General features: G+C 38.2%; 2 protein-coding genes across 2 annotated transcripts; both read right to left on the reverse strand.

Moving 5' to 3' along the window:
* Nucleotides 1-30: 30 nt before the first annotated feature.
* Nucleotides 31-7,744, reverse strand: hirip3 (HIRA interacting protein 3). The gene is made up of 8 exons (XM_042392868.1): nt 7,624-7,744; nt 4,707-4,827; nt 4,421-4,565; nt 3,888-4,271; nt 3,611-3,765; nt 3,368-3,515; nt 2,725-2,823; nt 31-393 (listed from the first exon to the last, which is right to left on the reverse strand). Exons 1-8 carry the CDS (start codon nt 7,695-7,697, stop codon nt 209-211), a joined length of 1,311 nt encoding a protein of 436 aa, XP_042248802.1. The 5' UTR covers nt 7,698-7,744; the 3' UTR covers nt 31-208.
* Nucleotides 7,745-8,292: 548 nt separating this feature from the next.
* kctd13 (potassium channel tetramerization domain containing 13) lies at nt 8,293-13,544 on the reverse strand. The gene is made up of 7 exons (XM_042392530.1): nt 13,136-13,544; nt 12,132-12,392; nt 11,396-11,565; nt 10,664-10,753; nt 10,241-10,293; nt 9,915-10,110; nt 8,293-9,721 (listed from the first exon to the last, which is right to left on the reverse strand). The coding sequence occupies exons 2-7, from the start codon at nt 12,367-12,369 to the stop codon at nt 9,473-9,475; spliced, it is 996 nt and encodes a 331-aa protein (XP_042248464.1). The 5' UTR covers nt 12,370-12,392; nt 13,136-13,544; the 3' UTR covers nt 8,293-9,472.
* Between the last annotated feature and the right edge of the window lie 45 nt (nt 13,545-13,589).

The following is a 13,589-nucleotide window of genomic DNA, read 5'->3' on the forward strand; positions in this document are numbered from 1 at the left end:
GAACATAAATGTACATTAAATTATATTTATCATCATTTTCCATTATTTTCTGTAAAAAAAAAAAATGATGTATCAATTTTCTCGCATAATGTTTTGTAAATATTTAGTATCAAAACAACATATACAAGACAAAGCCCCACTTGAACAGAGGAAAAGGAATGTCTATATCCGAGTGGCATCTGAACACCTGGAAGAAGAACTGTCCCTGTCAGTCGCTGTCAGCATCATCACTGATGATTCCCTGCAGGTTAGACCAGTCTGTTGCTCTTCTGCGCCCTCTGTTTGTATTTTCCTGATCACTATCAGAGCCGGAGTTCAAAGAGCGCTGATATGCGGAGGATGGAGGGTCTTCTTGTTTCTGCCATGCTGAGGCTCCTCGCCGTTTAGGACGACCTGAAAAAATAATTTATTAATATTTTCATATTTCGCAATAATACAAATAATATCAGTGACTTAATCACTTCGAAATTACAAAATCATAGATTATATGATTGCAACAATGACATGACTATACACTTTGCACTTCCCCATCCAACCAGGCTATAAGCCACACCTATAGCTATCATTACTCATGTGCTATGTACACAATGTTAACGCTTTGGACAGTTACCCACTTGGGATACCAGTGAACTTCTAAAATTCTTCATCTGACCCAAAGATAATGTCACAAATGCTTGATTGAAAAGCCTTTTTTTTAACATTTCTTACTATGTTTACATGTACTCTGCATAAGTATCACCACAAAATGAGTATTTTTCTTTATACAACAGTTAGATTCAACCAAGTAATTTGACTGGACAAGAGGCATACCACGAGTACTGAGTGCTAGAGTACAATAGCACTGGGACTTTTAACTATAATTACATTAGTGGTCGTTATCTATCTTACATTGCAACAAACTTTGCACCACAAAGATTTCCACAAATAGAATTAAATTATCAATGATCGTCATAAAAAGATGAAGGGAAGGAAAGAAGCCTGGATACTTTGCTGCAAACCTCTAGGTGTGCTCATATGATATCTAACACTCACATCATATGAAGCTAATGCTGTAAGGCAAACAACATGGACTTTGAACTGCTTCCAGATTTGGGTAAGTCTCAAAAATATAAACATCGACATTCAGTCCGTTAAGAAGACTGAGCTGAATACAGTGTTGAGCCAGTTTTATGGATCCATTTGGACAACTAAAGGGAAGCTCCAGAGCATCAGCAGCTACCTTGGGCTTCAAGCTGGTTTAAATGGTCATATCAACTGTGGTTAGTTAGCCGTTTATGGAATTTAATGCAGGACCCAGAATTCATATCAGCTAATAATGTTTTCAGAGGTGTTATAAAAGAGATTAGAAGGGCAGGGAAAGACAAAACAACACACCACCCCCTGATTTCACCTGAAGACCAGCACATCTTAAAATATTCTGCAACACTAAGTCCAGACAAAATGTTTACTGAACAAGGTCTGGTTCGATATTCAGTTACACTTTGGATACAGGGGCAAAGAGGGGAATCGGGATCTCAAACCTGACTCATTCATTCTAAAATGTGATGAGAATGGAGTAAAGTATTTCACCATGACATTCAACGAAGAAACAAAAAACCACAAAGACCCACTGGAGAGTGATAGAGAAGATCGGAGGGGCGCTGTGTTTGAGGAGCGAGGAAACCCCCTCTGCCTGGTGCCTTGGTCTTACACCAACCACAGCCTGAGAGCCACCATCATACAGAAACTGTCTGATGCAGTACTTGAGGCGAGGGAGATCATGGCAGTGAGACGCTACGATGTGAATTGTGATTTATAATGAGTCGCGGAACATAAAAAAAAAAAAATTATCAGTAAACAAAAAACTTGGAGACCATCCACGGAGAGCAGGAAATGATGGAGCAACGTACTATCTGATCAAGCTGTTGACTCATCGGAATCACACATGCCAACAAAGTGACTGTCAACACACTGGCTGGTTGCCCAATAAATGGAAACAGACTGATAAATGTACATGATGCGGCTGTGATTATCTTCGACACTCAGCCTGCAGCCTCGTACCTACAACTGAATCACAGCTGTGCTGATATTCAGTACAACAGCACTCCCTCACGTGTGATATTACTTAAATAACCTTTAGTGACCAAGAAAGCCTGACGCATTTCAACAATGCAAGCAGCATGAGTAAACATTTATAGCATCTATCGGCCTTACAACAGTAACAAAAGGCTATTGCCTGTATTTGGAATAATTCTTGTGTGAATTCTAAGGTGTTGTAGTTTTGAATGAACTTATTTGCTTTTCTGGTGTTCATATTGAGTTGTGTGTAAAATCAAATTGTCTTTCCTGTTCAAACTACAATGAAACCTAATTACAGATTAAAGCCACAAAAATGTAATTTCCACAAATTCTGGTATGTATCATGTTCATTATAGAGCATATTTATATTTATTTATATCCACTGGTACTTGTGTTGTTACAGGTTTTTGAATCATGTATTTTTGAACCACAGAAATGTATTTCAAAGCAAGTGTGTTTCCAATGAGAAACTGCATGCTGCTACCCAATTTTGCACAGATTTTTGCTTGGAGGGAACCAACAGCAAAACTGTTTGTTTTTTCCTTCTATGGTTCATGGATTATTATGAGAAACTCTGCTTGGCATATACATTAATACTTAATTACCGCCTTCCTCCATAAAACTGGAAAACATAGCTATGGGTGCAAAAAACTGCCAGATAGTTACCTTGTGTGGCAATGATGTTGCTGACATCAAGCTCAGCCAGTTCCCGAGCTTCTTCTCTCTTCATTCTGATTTTTTTGCATTTCATAATAGATGGATTACCTGTGTGAAAAGACAATTATGTATATTATTACTTTAACAGGTGGTTCTCTGAGTTTATCGAACTGTTTCAGTTATGGAGAAAATTAAAATTGTTTTTACACTGTTCACAAACGACAAATGTCACACTGCTGTTTTACCAATTTAATAGTCCACTGAAGGTTTTTGTTTTAGGCTCATCTAGCATTCTTTTATGTGCAAAACCAAAAACTTTATGTACAGTATTTAAACAATTGTATAAAAAAGGGAGAAAGCAAGAAAAAAATACAGATGTAGGTGCTTGGTAAATTTCTGGAAGCTTGCCAGTTAGATTTTTATAATTTTTGTGCATTTTGTGCGTCAATTTGGCCGTCTAGTGACACTAGACAATTGGCCCGTGGACATCAAAAACATCAGGATACGTTCTCAGGCCACAAACATCCCTTTTACTGTTTTACCACTCAGAAGTCATTGAAAATACATTTTCAAGATACCTTCTCATGGGCCAAAGTGAAACCTGAATTTGGGGATGTGTATTATGTTAAAAGGTGAATGTATTCCCACTGACCTTGGACACCAAGATCCTCAAGCTCCCTCTTCAGAACAGCCACCATGGAACGAACGGAGCGACAGTCTTGGAGAAGCTTCTTGTAATTATGTCTCACGCCACAGAGAGAAATGTAGCGTTTGAGCCTCACAACTGCTTTGTTTTCTTCCTGCAGGATGAATCAGAGGTCAGACAGGTTGTGAAGAAAAGATGCGGACTTCGTTCCTCCAATTCTGATTTATAACATCACTCATGGCGAGTCACCTTTTGACTTTTCGAGCTCTCCTTTGTTTTCACAGTTTTCTTCTTTTCAGTATCTTTCTTATTTTCTGTCCCACTGTCCTGTTCATCCAGAGAGGGGAGTGATGATGAATCCGAATCTGACTCGTTCGTTTTCTTTTCCACTGAGACTTTTTCTTCTGCATACCACAACGGAAAGTCATGTCAAGTCATATAAAAAGTATGTTATCTTTTTCAGATACAATATGAATGAATGAACTTTTATTGATGGGATATGCAAGCATAAAGCTTTCATAGTCACCTTTTTCACTGTCAGCGGCGGACTCATTCTCATTGTTCTTGTCACTCTTTTCCGACCCGTTATCTGAGTCATCTTCATCCTCTTCGTCACTCTGTGGTGTTTTCTTTCCTCGACTCGTATTACTGCTCGTTATCGCTCCGTTCTTTGTAGTATGTGGTTTCTTTTTTACCTTTTCTTTTGGACTGTCAGCACAGCTTCTCTCACTCCCACTCGTTTCTGACTCATTCTTTTCCTCACCTGCTGAATCTTCACTGTTTATCTGCCGTTTGCTCTTCTCATTTGATTTTTTCACCTCTACCTCTTCATCCTCGGATCCAGTTTTAATTTGCTCTTCCTCTTCACTCTCCTCACTTCCTGTTTTGCGGTCCTCTTTATCCTCGGATTCTGTCATTAACCACACAACAAGAAAATAACACATGAAACACAAACATTTCATGCTTTCATGAAATTTCACCACAAAGTAGACCGTGCTATAGATTATTAAAACTACAGGCATCTAAATGCGTTTCATGTGAAGAACAGTTATAACCCACCTGATGATGAGTTTAACTGACGACGGGATTTCTTTGCACGGGATTCATCTTCACCCTCACTTATCACCTCGTCATTTTCCTTTTCTCTCTTCCTTTTATTTTGGGGCATCTTTGTCTCCAACTCACATCCATTTTGGTCATTTTCCTTGCAGGAAAAAAAAAAAAAAAAAAAAATCAGGATTTACACAAGAGTAATGACTACAGCACTAAAATGATCCCCCTTCAACAACTTAAAAACACTGAAAGAATGAAGCATATATGAGCTGTACAGGAAGAATTCACATACCTGCATTTTCATCAGTTCTTCTTTAACCACCTGTTTCATGAAATGTTTGGCCTCTGGACTTAATGTTTCACATCCCTCACGTGCCAAATATCGCTGTTTTAAAATTCCTAAGGTCAGTGTGCTGAAATAAGACATCAGAAAGCTTTCATCAAGATTTGTGAGGGAGGAGGTTATTTGCAGTAACAAATACTGAATAATTAACCTGACAGTTTGTGTTTCTGAATACAGAATGAGAAACACATCTGAAAATGGTAACAATGAACATAAATACCCACATTATACTGAATGACTGGTTTTAAAGAGATGAAGACTATGAATCCTGAAGGCTGAGTGACTGTTGTTGAAGAAAATCATTCAAGTCCAGTTCAGAAGTTTGCTGTAGTGCTGTGAGTTTAATGAATCCACAGACACAGAGAGGATCTGAACCGGTGAGCTGACTCAGAGCGATGACAGGGAAGCACGTTGATGGCAGTGATCAGACAGTATGCAGCTAGATAGTAGTGATCAATGTGTATTGTGAGGCGGTATGTAAGGGGCATTCTAACTGTTGCCATCTTGTTTTTTTTGGAGCTGGGGAGGATTTCACCAGGGTCCAACTACAGCACCTCATGGACTGCTGTGGTAGCGACTTCTCTATAACAAGGTAGCCACGCCCTAAATCATACCCTACTTTATTGTCTATTTTACTCTAAATGGGACCATAATTTACAAAATGAACATCATGCTGTATTGAAAAAGACTTGAAACTAGTGATTGAGATCATAAATTCATTAGGAAAATGTTTACTAAGGTAATAAATCAAGTGAGAAGTAGGGTCATTTTCTCATAGACTTCCATACAATCAGACTTCTTTTTGGAGTCAATGGAGTCGCCCCCTGCTGGCCAATAGAGAGAATGCAGGTTTAAGGCACTTCTGCATTGACTTCACTTTTCAGACCCGGAGCCACCTGCTTGGTTGTGACACACAGTTGGCAAATGACAAGATCAAGGGGCCAAACCAGGGTGGGGCAGACGTCCCAGACTTTACTCAATGAGTAAGTCTGCACTGCCCAAATGTGCATGTCTTCATAATTGTCAAATGCAAAATTTAGAGGTCGCAGACACAGATAATAAAGGATTAAATGTCTTTTTTGAATGAAATATTAGGGGACATAAAAGAAATATCAACTAATAGATTTTATCCACAGAACTGATTAACCAAAATTTTCACTAAAGTTTGTGAACACCACTTAAAGTACAATTTTCCATCTGTGGATTAAAAAAAAAAAACACTATTTCAGTTAAGGCTTTCTAGTCATAACAAAATACTTACTATATAATGACTTTATTCAAAGTGCATTGTTTATTTAAAAGACGGATATACGTGGTCTTACTTAGCGTAAAAAACTGACGTTACTTTTTTTTTTTTTTAAACAAATAATTCAAACCAATTACAACTACCAAAAGACAAATCACTAAAATTGCATTTACTAACCAGAAGTTGACACAATATTATTGCATCTTATTCCACAGACAGATACCACATCTCACCAGCAGGAGTCGTTTAAAACTGGCAGTTTATCCCAATATTGTGGCAAATACTCTTCTTCCTGGAAGCTGTCCCTCACATGGATAACTTTACCTAACTTAACAACGCTAGCCAGGCGACCTAAAAGTTCAATTTTAGCCCCGTACGGCCCTCACATCCAATGTTGGCTGACGGTGTTGTGTTGGGATGATAAACCAAAACATTGCCAAACTGTATCACATCTGTTGGGTTATTAGTAGTAAATGGCACATTAACTGCAGTGCTGGCAAATGGTTTGAGTAAATGACCATTAAATAGCCGTGTTCAAAGAGGTAAATGTCAGTGGGTATTACTCAAGCCCCTTTCACACATCCAGTCTATCCCTGAAATGTTTGGGAACATTTCTTGCATGGGGTCATGTGTGAATGGGAGCAGGGATCCATATTCAGGGAAATTGGTACCGCCCATTTCCCACCTCAAGACCTAGTAACATTTCAGGGAAAATGCCGGTACGGCTGTGTTGCGCAAGTAGGTCTATCTGTGGATTCACAGTACCTACATGACACACCCAGTTTACTACATGTCACACTCACTTAGTTAGGTTTAGACATTAGCAGTGAGATGATTAGGGAGTACATCCCAAGTCTCTTAATTGTATCCACATTTCCCTCACTTGTGTCCTTTCCTTGCGTCTATGTCCCTCCCACTCGGGCTGGGCAATATCAATATTATATCAATACTGTGATATGAGATTAGATATCGTCTTAGATTTTGGATATTGTGATATGGCATAACCTTTGTCTTTTACTGGTTTTAAAGCATTACAGTAGAGTGATGTAATTTTCTGAATTTTACCAGACTGTTGTAGCTGTTCTATTATTTGCCTTTACCCACTTAGTCATTATTTCCACATTACTGATGATTATTTATTAAAAATGTCATTGTGTAAATATTTTGTGAAAGCACCAATAGTCATCTGAATGGCCCTTCACTTCTAAAAGTTAGTTTTGAGCCTTAGCGCTTTCCATAGTACCTCGGTGGTACGAGCACAGCACCTCGGGGGCGAGCTTTTGTGAACGCGCGTTTGGACGGCGGCGGGGCTACGCATAGGGGGAAACAGATCGATACAACACCAGCATTGCCATGGCATGTGTGAAAAGGCGAAAGATGGAAATGTTCCTGAATATAACTGTATGTGTGAATCGTGAAAGTCACCAGTGGCGTCTGAACGGTTATCCCAGTAGGATCTATGTGTGACAGAGGCTTTATACTGTTAACTGACAGCAGTTATCAGTCATTGTAGATCAAAGTTAGCAACAGTTAGCTCAAACACTCACAATCATTGCACTAACCTGTGCTCTTAATCTCAGTTACAAACACACAACGTGCTCAAACAACTCTTAACTGTACCTTAAGTCTGGCTCATTATCGAGCTGCCGACACACAAATCTGCGGATCCTTGCTGTCTCTTTCTCTGACACCATTATTCTTGACTGCGACGGTTTCTATTTAGCGCCCAGGCACCCGGACGTGACAGGAAGTGACGCCAGAGACACGCCCTTTCATGATTGAATTTCAGAATAAAACTTTGGACAATTGATAGACTTGATAGCAGTGGTTCCCAAACTTGAGGTTGACACATATTTTTCCTTTTTCTTCTTCAAGCTTTCCTCAAACCTTTGTTTTATGTGTTGTAAAGCACTGTGTTTTATCTCCTCAAGCCTCTAAAGGTTATTAAAATTTTTCAAAAAAAGACCTCTTTTGTTTAAGTGATAGACATCACAATGTGTGACCAGGGGTCCCAGGCATACACTTTGCTTTATTTTAAGGGGACACAAGCCGGAAAGGTTGGGAACCACTGATCGATAGCATGTGTCACAACGAAGTGATATATAACTTCAGTCTCAACTTAGATTTTGTTCAATTTAATAAGAGGACAGTCACATTGAAAATATAAACTTTGGTAATAAAATATGACTATGGGTAACTTCCATTTGTTTTCTGTAACAGTTATGTGTTTCCTGAGTCAATTTCTTTATTATACTTTAGGGAAGAAGGAGAAAAAAAGAGAAGTGAAGCTGAATTTCATAAGTAATTTATTCAGAACATTCATGACCACAATTGGACGGAAGTTTTATTAGTGCATATTTTAAGGTATTCTAAAGGTGATTTTGTTAAGTGTGTGAGATGCATATTGCTCTCATTCAATTTTTTTGTTTCAGTATTCAGAGTGATTAGGCTTGCACAAGACACTGGTGAATATTAGAAAGAGAATACTTATCTTTTCCCTGAGGGGAATAAAAACACAACCCAGGATTAACAGCCTTTATCATTGCTGTACAGCCAATTATTTTGAACAAATTTCAGTGGTTTGATGTAAGACATAAAGCAAAAGATCATGGCTCAGAATAAAATACAAATACAATCAAAGAAATGGTGGACAGGTCATGGTTCCTCTTGAAACATGAAACTGAAACATAAGTTCACGATTTAGTCATTTACACAAGTAAATTCAAAATCTGAAGTGTGCCATGGAGTGCATCATATTCCAAAAATTAAAATTCACTTGAGCACTACATAACACAAAGATTGCATACAATACAAAAGTTAAATAGCAAACAATAAATTAGGTTCATAAATTAATTAATAAAAAACATCTGGAAGCAACAGCAGTAATAATTTAAATAAAGAAAATGGAGCTGCTCAACAATCTCATTCGTAGAGAACCTCACTAAAAATGGCTACTCAGTTTTATTCCAGTGTTAATGTATCTAAGCTAAACACGAAATCCATCCTCTGTTCATTACTGTCAACTTATGAAAAGGCAACAGATGTTCCACAACCTGAAAAAACAGTGCAGTGCATATCACAAAACAACCATATTAACAGTAGGCATAAAATCCATCTGTGTGGTTGGTGTTGGGCATTGAGGCCCATTCAGTAACATGCAGGAGGTTCCTTGCAAGGTAATATTTATGCCAGTTTCGTGTCCCAGGTAAATTGACATATTTCCTATTTTTAAGAATGTACACAATTGCTTTTCATGTAAACAAAAGCATTTTCATCTCCAAATGACTCTCAACTCGGTTACAAATCAGTCGTCAACCCCTACACGTACTGCAGTGATGTCTAAAGACATTAAATGAAATAACTAACACTCAAGCTATTGCTATGATCAAGGACATCTCTTTCATTCTGCTTCCGACAAAAAAACAAACATACATAAAGTCACTCTTCCATGCCTTATGTCTTCACATTATTAGTCCTTGTACACAGTTTGCTGACCGTGCCCTCTTTCATCATGCATTATATGCCTCCTTACGTGGATCCGTCTTACTCGCCTGTCCCCTCCCGCAGCACCCTCTTCCTCTGATTGGCCAGCTCCCAGTGATGTACCTGACCCTCTTGAATCTAAAAGGTGAAGGCCTCCTGGACCAGATCCTCTACCGTTCTCATAAATGAGAATATTGAGGGTTTCTTCAAAGATTCGAGCCTCAGGAAACTCAACCTAAAAAAACACAGAAGTTAAAGTTTGCTGGTGAGTGGCTCAACATTTATTTTCAATGGACAATATAGTTGAAAGCTTTTACCTGTTAAAGCGGAAAAGTTGGGTTAAAATAAACACCAACATGTAATTAAAGCGTATTTACCTCCTCTACTTCCAAGAATCTACTGCAATGTACACATTATGTCATGCTTACTTTGGTCTGCTTCTTCTCTGTGGCATAAACAATTGAAGTGCAGCAAACTTCAGCAATCTTGCGGCCTTCTCCATAAAAAGACCAGCAGCAGATCTCGTCCCCCAGCACGTCTTTGACAAACAGGACACGGCCATTAAACCGTAGCACGAGTTTGTCAAACAGTTCAATGTTCTTCAGCAGGTTATCATCCGAGTTGCTGGTCACAGGGAGAAACAAAGAGTAAGTTATTATCAAATGAGCAGATTAATACTCTTAATAAAAAAGTATTCCATGCTCTATAGATAGGTTTTCGTGCCCTAAGTAGGACAGTCAGCCCTGATTTTTACCTGGTGTAAGAGTATTTGTTGTTTCCTCTGTTGTTCTGCAACTTTACTACTGGCTGTAAAAACAAGAATCAGGGATAAATCTGAGGAAGTTGTTAAATAATGATTATCTCTGTAGTCCATAAATGAAAAATAGTCTTTACAAATTTTGTGTACATACAATGTGAAACAACTTAGAAATATTACGATTTACATTTTGGCAGTGAAATGAATTCTTTCAAAGTTAACAATCATATTAAAAAAACTAGTAAAACAATTTTCATGGTGCACAATTCTACATCAAATGTCTCTTCAAACCATGTAGGTTTCTCTGTACAGAAAAACCTACAGAGGACACTACTATATTGGACAACTAGGGTTTGACAGCTGCTATCCAATAAACACTTTTGTCACTACTCCATTTGATATAGATGAAAGTTAATTTACCTTTCTGCAGGTAGCAATCATCCTCTGCTCTTCTTTGACTGAGGTGATCATGGGGATGCGGCACACACTTTCAAAGACATCCTTTTGTTTCTGATGATAAATGAAGAAAGTACGTCAACATACAACTGCAAACAATATTTATTTTTGACGTATCCATTAACCAGTTCATTGTATGGTCAATTAAACATCAATAATTCCAGGGTCCAAAGTGAAGGCAATGAATTTCTTGTTTAGTCTGACCAATAGCCAAAACCCGGATATATTAAATTTATGATCTGAAATGGGAAAAGCAAGTAACTCTTTGTATTTGTGAAGGTGTTTTTACAAAATAAATGACTAAGACATCAATGAATAACATAGTGTATATTAACTACATGTTTATCAGCTCATCAACTGATCAGCTTATTGTTTTGACACTTTATTAAACAGACACTGATAAATCATAAAGAGTTAAGATAGTGAAATACAGACATGCAACTTTGGGGATACTTTGGTCCTTTGGCACATATTAACTCACTGGGATACTTAGGAGATAGCTGACAAGCTGGGAGGTGGATTTGATGTGGAAGAGACGAGGAAATTATAAAATACTTCAAATGCTTCAATAGTTTATTGTGCTAATGTTATATGAGAATTTCTCTGTTTCACATCTGCATGTCTGTATGTTCTTAGATGCTCTAGAGCAGAAACAAAACCAGTAAAATTGTTTTAAAAAGCATTTTGTCCGTTTACCTGCATGGCAGTGAGGCAGTGCTGGACGAGGCCCTGGACCTGGTAGTACTGGGCCTCCTTCAGAACCTCATCCAGTTCTTTGTGGTCCTCTGGAAGTGGTACTGAGCCGTCTCGCAGGAAGTTCAAAACCAAAGAAAAATGTCGGCCACATCTGTCCAAAACTACCCAACCTGGGACAGTGGGGAAAATGATTTTCAGTAATTAGCATTCTTCTGTATTTTCTATTTATTTAAATGGTAGACCAATGGCCCCCAGTGTGCGGTATGGATGTGAGTCCTTTTAAACATTTTACTGAGACATATGAAAAGGCAGTATGGACTTGTAAGAATAAATTCAGGACTCACATTCAGTTTAAGCCCTGAAAGTGACCAACATTTGGGTATTTAAACTTCAAACAGCACATCCACAAAAATCAGTTACAATGACTCATTGTTGGGTCACTAAAGTAGATAAAATCACGTTTTACATCTGAATTAAATACACTGGATTATGAAAGAGCAAAACTTAGAAGTGTAGTGACGTGACACTAATGTAAAACTGAAGTTATGTACTAGTCACTTATTTTATAAAGATTTCATAATTTATATAAATTCAAAACAGAACACCTGAACTAAGTATGATAGTAACACCTCATAACAAATCCTGAGGGGACGTCATACTTAAAGTGACATGTACAATAAACAATAGCAAAGTGGATGCAGTAAAAAGGTGAGAACAGTCAGACACGTCCACTCACCTTCTGAGTCTATGGTAACCTCCGTGCCTCCATTGCATATACTGTGTAGCAGACTGTCTTCCTTGCTTAATGTCTGGACAGTTGTATAATGCAGCGAGCCACCCACATTTAACTTGACATACTTGCTCCCCAGCAGACCCCGATTCCTGAGATCATCTGTGTTCTGACAGGCGGGCTGGGAAACAGCAGACTGGGCCGAGTCGGCAGCATGACTGCCAACTGAAGCCTCAGCAGACATGGGGCTGAAGAGTCACTTCCTGACTGTAATACAGAAGAATACAATGGCTTGTTTGTAGTACAGGTTTGGACTAGAACAAGGAACAGTTTTTTTTTTATCAATGTCAATATGGATTGTCACTATTTCAATTGTCTCTTAAATTGACTGATTAACTGTGTGGGTAAAATATGTATAATGGCCTTTACCATTAAAATTAGGCCATTTCTGACTCTTTCCTGTTGCTTTATAGATGAGAACAAAGGACTATTATGAATTGTATCCACGGAAGAACCACAGTGGCACTATTTTCAGCATGAAATACTTAAATCCAAGAAAGCAGAGCTATGTGTCCTTGAAAATAGAGAACATACATAAGACTAACGTTACTTCTACTACTACCACTGCTACTTCTTTATACCCCATACGTGTGAAGCGTATCAGTTTGTGACCAGGCTTTCTCCACACTTCATCTCAGTGGGATGCAGAAATTATTTATGAGTACAATAAGTCATCCTACATTAGAGGCAAGCATGTAGACTGTCCTGTCAGCTCACTGATGCTTCTGTTGTCCCACAATTTTGGTGTTAGCTTGATCAACATAATGTTAACAACAACCAGAAGCACTGTTAGCTCATAAATGATAGCACCGACTGACGTCTGGTTGCTAAGATAATATTTGCTTTACTTATCGGGCTTATAAGATACAGCGACAATAAGTTAGCATATAATTAAGCTTTATGTTATAATATATTTGTATAATTTATTAACAAAATGTAACTTTACTTACCACGCTAAACATCCAAGGGAGCTACAGGAGTGAACGTAACTACGCTGAGATAGCTGGCGTTAAATGTGTTAATATAACTAATATATATAAAACTAATTAATTTAACTACAACGCAGCTGACGTTTCACAACTCATTTTAACAGCAAGCTAAATCAAAATGGCTAACATCGGCTAGTCTGTTTTTGTTACGCTGAAAGCTCGCCTCCGTTTTCGTACCGCTTCTTAGAGGACAAATCAGATATTAACCATCAAAAAAACTAAAAAACATAAGCCAGACCCCAAACGAAGAAGGGCCATTTCCATTATTAATCATAAAAATGATGAACTGATGCTAATATGAGGAGCTAGGGAGCTAAATAGGTCACTCGGAAACGAAACTGGAGCATCTTCTTCTTCCGCTGCTTTCTTCTTCTACGTTCTAAAACTGTTCAACAGCAACTTGTAACGGAATCAC

The sequence above is a fragment of the Thunnus maccoyii genome, chromosome 18, assembly GCF_910596095.1.
Source record: "Thunnus maccoyii chromosome 18, fThuMac1.1, whole genome shotgun sequence".
NCBI classification, from domain to species: domain Eukaryota; kingdom Metazoa; phylum Chordata; class Actinopteri; order Scombriformes; family Scombridae; genus Thunnus; species Thunnus maccoyii.